The 10445-nt window shown below is 41.6% G+C and overlaps 2 protein-coding genes across 2 annotated transcripts; both read left to right on the forward strand.

The window, feature by feature from the left end:
- Positions 1-3335: 3335 nt before the first annotated feature.
- On the forward strand, positions 3336-4419 carry mrps17 (mitochondrial ribosomal protein S17). Its single transcript, XM_079738818.1, has 3 exons — positions 3336-3418; positions 3609-3742; positions 4014-4419. Exons 2-3 carry the CDS (start codon positions 3620-3622, stop codon positions 4329-4331), a joined length of 441 nt encoding a protein of 146 aa, XP_079594944.1. The 5' UTR covers positions 3336-3418; positions 3609-3619; the 3' UTR covers positions 4332-4419.
- A 1267-nt stretch (positions 4420-5686) lies between these two features.
- LOC307076514 (protein NipSnap homolog 2-like) lies at positions 5687-10438 on the forward strand. The gene is made up of 10 exons (XM_079737546.1): positions 5687-5808; positions 6625-6764; positions 7389-7434; positions 7643-7737; positions 7890-7960; positions 8308-8448; positions 8815-8846; positions 9292-9386; positions 9600-9683; positions 9760-10438. Exons 1-10 carry the CDS (start codon positions 5720-5722, stop codon positions 9822-9824), a joined length of 858 nt encoding a protein of 285 aa, XP_079593672.1. The 5' UTR covers positions 5687-5719; the 3' UTR covers positions 9825-10438.
- Positions 10439-10445: the final 7 nt, after the last annotated feature.

A 10445-nucleotide genomic window follows, 5' to 3' on the forward strand; every position in this document is an offset into this window, starting at 1 on the left:
GCAGTCTTAGCGAGAGTGAGAGAGAGAGAGAGCAGAGAGTGAGGGAGAGTAGAGAGAGAGAGGTAGAGAGAGAAAGAGAGAGCTGTGAGTAGAAAGAGAGAGAGAGACTTGAAATCTGTCCGCATGGGGTCTTGACAAGTTCCTTATGATGTAAGCCAACATGATTTATGAAGCCCCCCCTAGTCCAGACCCCCTGTGTGTACTGGTCTTCAGGGCAGGACACTGTAGTCCAGACCCCCTGTGTTTACTGGTCTTCAGGGTAGGACACTGTAGTCCAGACCCCCTGTGTGTACTGGTCTTCAGGGCAGGACACTGTAGTCCAGACCCCCTGTGTTTACTGGTCTTCAGGGTAGGACAGTGTAGTCCAGACCCCCTGTGTGTACTGGTCTTCAGGGTAGGACAGTGTAGTCCAGACCCCCTGTGTGTACTGGTCTTCAGGGTAGGACAGTGTAGTCCAGACCCCCTCTGTGTACTGGTCTTCAGGGTAGGACAGCGTAAGATAATTGGAAGGGTGGCGTTGTCACCGCTGAGTAGTAAAACCTGAAGAAGCCTTTTTCAGTGTTAACATGAACGTCTTAATGACTGTGTTTGTGGATGCTCTTCTCTTTAAATGTGTCTTCATTTATATTTTAATTTTATTTCTGATAGAGTAGGTTTCATGTTACCATGTTCTAATATACAGAACTGTTCACCAATGGTTTGTGAAACAGCAGATACACAAACACATTTGACTTGATGAACTACATTATACATTATATTAACAACTACCCAAAAACCTGATCACTCACACCTGTGTGCATGATTCTTTAACTCTGGGACTTTTAGACTCTCTCTCTGGTCAGCTTCAACAGCATCTGTGTGTGTGTGTTTATATGCATGTGTGTGTGTGTGTGTGTGTGTGTGTGTGTGTGTGTGTGTGTGTGTGTGTGTGTGTCTGAGCGTGTGTGTGTGTGTGCGTGTGTGTGTGTATGTGCGCATGTCTGTGTGTGTGTGCATGCTAATGTATATGTGTGTGTGTGTGTGTGTGTGTGTGCGGGCTTATGTGGGTTTGTGTATATGTGTGTGTGTTTGTGTTTGTATGTGTGTGTATGTGAGTGTGTGCTTGTTTGTTTGTGTGTGCTTAGGTGTTGGCGTGTGTGTGCCTGTGTGTGTGTGTTTGTGTGTATGTTTGTGTGTGAGCTTATGTGTGTGGGTGTGTTTGTGTGTGTGTCTGCTTATACGTGTGTGTGTGTGTGTGTGTGTGTGTGTGTGTGTGTGTGTGTGTGTGTGTGTGTGTGTGTGTGTTTGTGTGTGTGTGGGTGAGAGAGATATTACTGGGTGAAGACAGAGATTCTGAAAGCCTACTGATCCTTCATGATGAACCATTGACCTCTTGAAGGTAGACTACATCTAAAAGAATGGAGGTATGACCACTAGAAAACACCGCAGTCTTGTAAGCAACTCGACCGAAAAGCCACTAGCCTGGATGTCATTACATTACTCATTAGAATCTATTTCAGTAACGTAATGTTCAGTTAATAGGCAACTGAAGGAGAGATCACAAAGCCAGGGCAGGGTGGTTTCTCTGTTGTCTGTTTAGGATTATTCAGGATTACTAGTCCCAGGCCAGCTGCTTTTATTAATGTTCTATACAATCGTTTAAGTTCACTGGAAGTGCATGCATAGTATCCCACCAGGGTAATCTGCCCACACAGAAATAAAGCCCAACAGATGCCTGGTCACAGTGAAGGGTGTTCATCTACCACGCGCTTTGAATTACAGAGCATTTAGTGCACCTTTTAAGTTTAAGATAGCTCAAATCTTTATTCATGATGTGTAAATGATAACTAGGCTACATTTAACTTCACTGATACTCTTTCAATGTGTATAATGCCTCTTTACTACAAAAACTCAATTGCAGATGGTCCTTTCAAACAACTTTTGGTTTTTCTACTGACATTTTACGTAATGGCTTCACGGCCAAGATACAGGGGGCAGGGGACGATATAGGATGCAGAGGAAGATATAGGGTGCAGAGGATGTCTGCAATCAAATAGTTCAAAGAAAACACATCAGGCTAGTTCCAAAACACAGAATGTATGCCAACGGCATATTATCCTTTAAATCTGGGAACAGCCATAATGAATTTCCTGTGGTGTTCATTATGTCATCATAAAAGTATATATGTGTTATCACAACAGGGCTGTGTAATCTCCCTGCCTGGGCTATGTCACCCAAACCATGAATAGAATTCAGAGCTGATAACTCTAATGTAAGCAACCCATATAATACAATACAAACAGTTCAGCTCCATGCACCAGAGGATGTGTCCCTGGTTATCATTGTGTAAATATATCAAGTGGTTTGGGTCTGTGAGCGTATTCACAGGCTTGTTAAGGCACCGACGTTGCAATTAAAATCCTCTAGTGCGTCTCTGCCACAATGCATCAAACCAAAGTCCAACCTCATACCCTTGAGAACATATTTAATATGAGCCATCGTTGCTATGGTTAAAGATTGTTTGAAAGAACGATTTAAAAGAAATTAAGCGGTAGTGTAGTTTAGTGAAGGCTGAGCCACATGGGGTTTGCCGGTATGAGAGTATCTAATGAAGGGTGCTATGCTCCATGCTGTGATTATGTCATGAGTTCCCCCTATTGCACTGCCTTAAATGGGAACCCAGAGGGAGGCAGACGTACCTAACCACCGGACCATGACATGGCTCTGATTAGGACCACGCTCCTGCTGGTCCACGGCCAAGTCCCCACTCAGCGCCCCTCAAACGCTGAGGTTTATGTATAGAATCATGTATATATGTGTTTCCATTTGACGTACCATTCTCATGTGTAATAGGCTGTATCTTACATGTTGAAAGGCTGCAGCCGCTATGACCCATAAAAGTGTGGAATACTGCTGTAATTGTCATGCTTTGAGGCCAAATGCATTATATATAGGTTATACTATGCATAATGGCCAAGTGATGAATATAGATTGCAGTAGTATCTGATAGATGCTTTGAAAAAAATAATTGTACAACCTATGGGAATAATAATAAGAACAAAGCTTTGCATTTATGTAAACGGTATGCAGTGTATATTCTTCAAGAATGACCACTTTTGGTACCCCTAGTTTATTTAAGTGAAATACTGACCCCTGGCGGAGAGACTGGTAGTTGCAGAGAGCTATTTACATTTTTTTTTGCTTGACAGTTATTAATTGTATATATATTGTGTCTATACGATGATAGCCACATTTTCTATGTTTAAACGGTATTTTACGTTATTTAAACATAAAACTGGGATATTTCTTTTAGTAGTAATATGTGTCCCTGTTCCCTAGCCGTACCTACGTCATCAAAATAAGCCAAGAGAAAAAAGCATGGAGGATTCGTATTGAAGTGTGACCTTCTGTATTATATACATTAACATAGTATTGAGAGGTGAGATGATATTTAGTCGACCATTTGACAAAATCATGGAATAAATTAGTCTTTGCTGATCAACGTCATTGTTCATGTTTATAGCTCAAGGGACAACGACATCAGCTTGCTAACGTTCGCTGCAGAGCAGGATTGGTTGCATTTGATATAAGTTAAAGTGTGTTGTTTGTTTTTCTACTGTGATCTTTAGGTATATCCACAATGTCGGCCAAGCAGGCATCAGTCCATGCCAAGTGGATCATCGGCAGAGTGATCGGGACCAAGATGCTGAAGACGGCCAAGGTCCGAGTAACCAGACTGGTGCTGGACCCCTACCTCCTCAAGGTAATCACACAGCTCTGTTTCTCATACTTTAACAACCAGACTGGTGCTGGCTCCCTAGCTCCTCAAGTCGACCACAGCACACAGCTCTGTTTCTCATGTTTTAACATTGAAGTGGTCTGAGTCCAGTTGGTGCTATTGTTTATTTTCATAGTGTGTGCTATAGTGTATGTAACCAATAATTGGGGTTGTAGAATCTGAATATAGTAGTGTTAATCGTAAAGTAAACATCACTATGTTTTTCATATAACTAAATCAAACTTTTTCCCCATAGTACTACAACAAGAGGAAGACCTACTTTGCTCATGATGCATTACAGCAATGCACCATGGGAGATGTTGTTCTTCTCAAGGCCTTACCGGAACCACGGTCCAAACATGTGAAACATGAACTGGTCGAGATTGTTTATAAAGTAGGCAGGGTTCTTGACCCATTTACTGGACTGAAAGTCGAAGGAACTCAGTTTCTGGAGCCTTTTGCTGACCTAGCAGACGACCTGGATAAGAAGATGTCATTATCAGATCAAATACCAGCAGTGGATCCTTCTGCCTCATCCAGTACAGCCTCATCCCTGGAGCCACGAACACCTTGAGCTGAATTTCACTCATATTTTTTATTTAATCCAATAATGTTTATGTTTGTCCAGCATGATGTGTGGTTCATTAAAATGTAAGCCAGCAGAGGTCTGTTTGTTTTGTTGTCTGTTTAAAGATAAAGACTTATCTTGTCATATTACTGGAATGATGTTTTATCAACAATTTCCAGATCCATTCTTGGCACTTTTTCTCTTCTACAATCCTGATCATTTATTACTTGTGTCTGAATGCAGACCATCAGCCCTCTGCAGAATTTAACAGTGGATTGGGATGTTTACAATGTTCAAAACAGTTGCTTTTTATTTATTATTGTTTAGCCCTGAAGGGAACTATTCATATTGATTGTAATGGATCTGTCCTCTTAAATCTGAACCTCATCGCTCAGTAAATAAGTAATATGATATTTCCTTCTATGGCTTTGGATGGAGGCAAAGTGGAAGTGAAAATATTAACAGAAAACAAGATGTACATATACACACGTATGTATATACAGTATCTCACAAATGTGAGTACACCCCTCACATTTTTGTAAATATTTTATTAAATCTATTCATGGTACAACACTGAAGAAATGACATTTTTACACAATGTAAAGTAGTCAGTGTACAGCTTGTATAACTGTGTAAATGTACTGTCCCCTCAAAATAACTCAACACACAGCAGTCTAAACTGCTGGCACCAAAAGTGAGTACTCCCCTAAGTGAAAATGTCCACATTTGGCCCGAAGTGTTAATATGTTGTGTGGCCACCATTATTTTTCCAGCCCTGCCTTAACCCTCTTGGCATGGAGTTCACCAGAGCCTCACAGGTTGCCACTGGAATCCTCATCCACTCGTACTTGACATCATTGAGCTGATGGATGTTAGAGACCTGGGATCCTCCACTTTCTGTTTTAGGATATTATTATAAATGATGGTGTTTTCCCAACAAGTAAACATAGTATTCGAGTTCCAGAAAACCTCTTTACAAAAATGTTAGGGGTGTATTCACTTTTGTGAGATACTGTTTATATATGTATATATATATATATATATATATATATATATGTATATATGTATTTATATATATATATGTATATATACATATATATATGTTTGTGTATATATATATGCACAATTGTATATGTATATATATGTATTTATAGATCTATATATGCATAGATGTATATGTATTCATATGTACATATATATAATATGTTTATATTTATTTTATATATGATTATATATATATGTATTCCGGGTATGAAGAATAAACAGCCCTAACTGCTTCGTAATGACATGCAGTTGACCTGCAGAACAACACGCTAGAGCCACGGGAGGGGCAGGATTAGCAGTCAGCTGATGATCAACATGAGAGGTTTTCCTCGCTACAGCAAAACAGGAAGATGGCGACCCGAGCTCTTCAACGTGCGGGCAACGGCCTGAAAAAGACGAGTGTGAGGCCAGTAATCCGACATGCCTCCATGGTCATCAGGTTAGATATGTTGCTCAGAGAACATGCCGCTGGGTGTCCCAGACTGCTAGCGGTTATCCGTGTCCATTTGCATTGATTTCCCTATTCAGCGTTAGCATTGTTCCAGGAGTAGCGAGGTGTTGATGGTGAACTTCTCACCAGCCTCTTCTGCAGGTTATTCTGGTTGAGTCCTCCTGAAGTTTAAACTCGTCGACGTGTGTGTCCTACACGTTGACCTTACAGCCCCGCATTAAAGCAGATGTTACCTGTGAGTCGCTCATTGAATTCACCTCAAGGTCACCATCTAAAAAATGATCGTATGTTTACTTTGTGGGCGCAACCATGTGCACTTTGAAATGTTTCACTATTGCGGTATTGTATTTGACATACTCATGATCGTTGCATACTCTATGATGCTATCTGGATGTAACACTGGCAGCTATCAATCTATTAAGCTATCCAACCCGTAGTTTCTGGTATTCATCTGCTTCATTATATCAGCAATTTAAATGGTGAACGTCTGTCTTCAGTTTGAACCTCCTGTAGAGATTCAAACATGTGAGGCTCATGTTTTATGCAGAAGAAGAATGTGGTAATACTCTCTACCAGTACAGGGGAACAACAATTATAATCTGTAAATCTTTCAAAGATTAGTTTAAAGTAATCCTTGAAATATTTAGCATTTGTTTTAGAAGAGCATTTCTTTTTGGATATATCCCAATATCCCTTTTTTTTTTGCCACATTTTGCCAATGTTTAGATGGAGACATGTTACTCTGCATTGCCGTTTAGATGCATGTTTTCCTTTTATTTCTCCCTTGGGTGCCTTGCAATATAGGAGCCTCTCTGCCTCCAATAACAGACCGGGTGAAGACAGCTGGTTCAAGTCTTTGTTTGTCAGAAAAGTGGATCCCAGAAAAGACGCTCACTCTCATCTGCTGGCCAAGAAGGAAGAAAGTAACCTCTACAAAATTCAGTGTATGTATTACTTGAGTCCTTCATTCCGTACTTAGTATATGTGCTACCTGTGTCTGGCACATCACGGACGATCACCAAGCTCTTCTGATAATTAAACCCTCTCTGTACGTCCAGGAACGACTGATCCATCTTATCTGAAAAAATATTATATTCATCTTGTGCATCATATCTTTTATCTTGACTGAAGCGTTTGGCTGATATTATGAGAATGTAGTTTTGGCAATAGTCCTCCAGGCATGACATATCAGCAGCAGACTAAGGAATTAACCATTCCAAACTTTACCCTTTGCTAAATTGTGGGTTTTGGCTTGCTTTTAGTTTTGAATGCTAAAAATACTAGGCTGGGATGGTTGGCACAAACCCTAAACATTGTGTTTTGACTAGTGTCAAACTAAGATACTAGTCCCTATTTCGCAGGAAGCACAATGGACAATAAACAATAATAGACAAAAAAAGACACAACATAAGTTACTATTAATCATCAAAATGGGACAGTCTGGCCGTGGTTTTTATTAAGTTCCATGCCACAGGATTGTACTGGATTAGTAAAAGACGTTTGCTCTAGAACAGTCCGAAGAGTCTGCTGCATGCTGCGTTTGCGTAACTCAAGTCCTTCTTTTGCAGTTCACAATGTCAAGCCTGAGTGCCTTGATGCTTACAACAAGCTTTGGTAAGACCCCCATAGTTATGTTCAGCTGTGTAAAACTGTTGTAATGACAACCACTGCTGAGGTTCCTGTTTGGACAACTGCAGAATTAAATCACGAAGTGAAGCAGGCTTGGAAGGGACCCTTTTCGTTTCTATCTTGATGTTGTGTGCAATTTCTCTCCTCACTGAATTAGTGTGTTTGTTTGGGGTTTGTGTGTGTGCGTCTTCAGTGAGGATGTCCTTCCCTCCGTCCACGCTGACCCCCACTACCCCTGTGAGCTGGTGGGCACCTGGAACACCTGGTATGGCGAGCAGGACCAGGCAGGTGAGAAGGGTTCACCGCAGTCCTCTGCCACCTTGAATCAGCACGAGCACACACTCAGCAGATCCATTGGCCGACCAATAGGAATAGCATGACTGAATATTGTTAAAGAAGAACAAACAAACAAGCTCTGTGGTTCCTTCTCTGGATCCTAGTCCACCTTTGGAGATACCGCGGGGGGTACCCGGCCCTCACGGAGGTCATGAACAAACTGCGGCAGAATCAGGTATGATCCCACTCGCTGTACGGTTAACTGTCCATGTCAAGCTTTTGTTTGATAGTGCCAGTGATTGATGGAAAAAACTATATTCTGGAGTGCATTACACCATAATTTCGATGTGACGGAAGTATGGATTACAGCATGGGTTGGTTATCTTCTGAATCTGATCGTTTTAACCTGTAACGTTAATCATATCCTACTACTTGTATATTCAATACCACCCGCTAAGATTAGTACAAATGATATCGCCGCTCCAAAAGTAGTTTTGGACTGTCTATTCCGGGTGGGTCTCTGGATCTGAACGTATGTCCTCTGGGTGCTGTGGTGTGTGGCCGGGGCCCTGCTGGATGCAGGAGTTTGTGGATTACAGGAAGGAGAGAGGGAAGATGCTGCTGTCCCGCAGGAACCAGCTGCTCCTGGAGTTCAGCTTCTGGAACGAGCCGGTGGCCCGGCCCGGCCCTAACATCTACGAGCTGCGTTCATACCAGCTCAGGGTAAACCCACCCTGCCTGCATGGCCTTAATGCCTGGGCTGCCTCTTGTGGCTGTGCCTTCATCTCCTTAAGAACAAGTATTCAGATGAATGTAGTGATACTGTTAACATAGTTTTCCAGTGAGCCCTTGTAATCAGACCGATTGTTCTTTAGCTTCAGTTGCAATGATTTATGGATTTATGCTGTACTGTGGTATTCTTTAAGAGCTGTAGTGGAAATTGTATAAAAGGGTATTTTTAAGTTGTTGGAAGTTCTATGATTGAGCATATCTGTATTTGGTTGCTGTTTGCTTCTAATCCAACCCTGCAAGATGGGGTTTTTTATGTGAACACCACCTAATGCGCTCCATCTCTGCTCTTTTTCTCAGCCAGGTACTATGATCGAGTGGGGAAACTACTGGTAAGAAATCACCTTTCCTGACACTGGGGTTGACCTGATGGATTTTTTAGAATGAATCCTTGTTTTAAAACCATCGAAGAATACCACTGAGATACTGTTGATTTTTTCAGATGTTAGAAGCCACTTTCACGGTATTCCTTGCTCGTCCATCCATGCATGAGTGGAAAACAGGCTATATAATTGATTATATTTACTTAATTCATAAAACAATGAGGTTTGTGCTGAAAACGATCCATAATCACATCATAAAATGGAACAGGGTGATAGTAAGCATGACAATATGGACCGAATCATTGGAACTGCAATAATGGGATAACATGCTGATTTGGATTGGACAGAAAAGAAATTGGGTTATTAATAAGTGGACGCATTCACATTATCTCTGGGCCTTAATTCTCATGTGTGGGAGATGCTTAGCATGTGCACTAACCGCTGTGGTCCACAGGGCCCGCGCCATAGAGTTCCGCCAGCAGAACAGCGAGGCAGTGGGCGGCTTCTTCTCCCAGATTGGAGATCTCTACATGGTCCACCACCTATGGGGTGAGCTGAGTTCTCATGGCTCTCTTGAGAACCACAGCCCAGGCACTATTGTCTTGGGATGTCTCTTAATCTACATGGATTTGATTAATCCTCATGGTATCATTTTAATGAATGTGTGTTGTAAAACAGTGCAGCACTCGTGACTGATACCGTCATTCGACCTATTCCTTTTTAAATGTTCTTTCTGTCACTGTATTTCTCCATCTATTTCAGCCTACAAAGATCTTCAGTCGAGAGAGGACACTAGGAATGCAGCCTGGCAGCATGACGGTTGGGATGAGGTGGTCTACTACACAGGTAAGCCTCAGTTAGTGGTTGTGGTTGTTGTGTCTCAGAGATGAGTTCCTAAGAGCCTTCTGTCCCCCTCCCTCAGTTCCTCTCATCCAGCACATGGAGTCCAGAATTATGATTCCTATGAATGGCTCACCCTTGAAGTAACATCCCGGCCAGGAACAAACTAACCACCGACCAACCAAGTTCCAGTCGCCCCTGTTAATCTACAGAGAGTTAACTGACTGAGCACAACCAGGGAAATCAAAACACGTCATCGCCTGCTCCTTTTCTTTGTCTTAGCTGTCTTACATTTTCTCTCCTCTGCTGTTGGCCTAAAATGGTGATTTAATGAAACGACATATTGCAGATGTTCTGTGACTAATCAATGATATGCTGTGATCATTCATTATGAGAATATATCTATCCGTTCAGGATTTGATAAACCAAGTTATGATGAAGTGGATGCAGTACCATTCCCTCTGAAAGGCACTATAAGCAAACTTCTGAGTTTACTTTTGAGGATGAGGATGATGTGGATAATTGGTCTAGTATGGGTATTAAATCATCTTGTTGTATCCAGCTGGGTATTAAATCCTCTGTGGAAATCATTTTCCTTTAAATGCAAGTGGCTCAGCCAGTTGACATGCCCAAGCAATTGAACACATGTGGTCTTTCCTCCCAAATGTAGAAATGTATTATTGATGGAGTAATGAATGAGTAGACTTCAGTCTTATATTCAGTCTCATGTTTTAAAACAATAAAAGCAAGGGTTGTTGACATGTGTTC

This window comes from Pollachius pollachius, assembly GCF_949987615.1.
Source record: "Pollachius pollachius genome assembly, chromosome: 6".
NCBI classification, from domain to species: Eukaryota; Metazoa; Chordata; class Actinopteri; order Gadiformes; family Gadidae; genus Pollachius; species Pollachius pollachius.

What these genes read in the sequence shown, in the direction of transcription:
- mrps17 (XM_079738818.1), top strand. Translation starts at nt 3,620, where the DNA reads ATGTCGGCCAAGCAGGCATCAGTCCATGCCAAGTGGATCATCGGCAGA. An exon ending in TGGACCCCTACCTCCTCAAG is followed by an intron (nt 3,743 to 4,013) that starts GTAATCACACAG and finishes TTTTCCCCATAG; the next exon opens with TACTACAACAAGAGGAAGAC.
- LOC307076514 (XM_079737546.1), top strand. Translation starts at nt 5,720, where the DNA reads ATGGCGACCCGAGCTCTTCAACGTGCGGGCAACGGCCTGAAAAAGACG. An exon ending in CATGCCTCCATGGTCATCAG is followed by an intron (nt 5,809 to 6,624) that starts GTTAGATATGTT and finishes CTTGCAATATAG; the next exon opens with GAGCCTCTCTGCCTCCAATA. An exon ending in TGAGGTGGTCTACTACACAG is followed by an intron (nt 9,684 to 9,759) that starts GTAAGCCTCAGT and finishes CCCCTCCCTCAG; the next exon opens with TTCCTCTCATCCAGCACATG.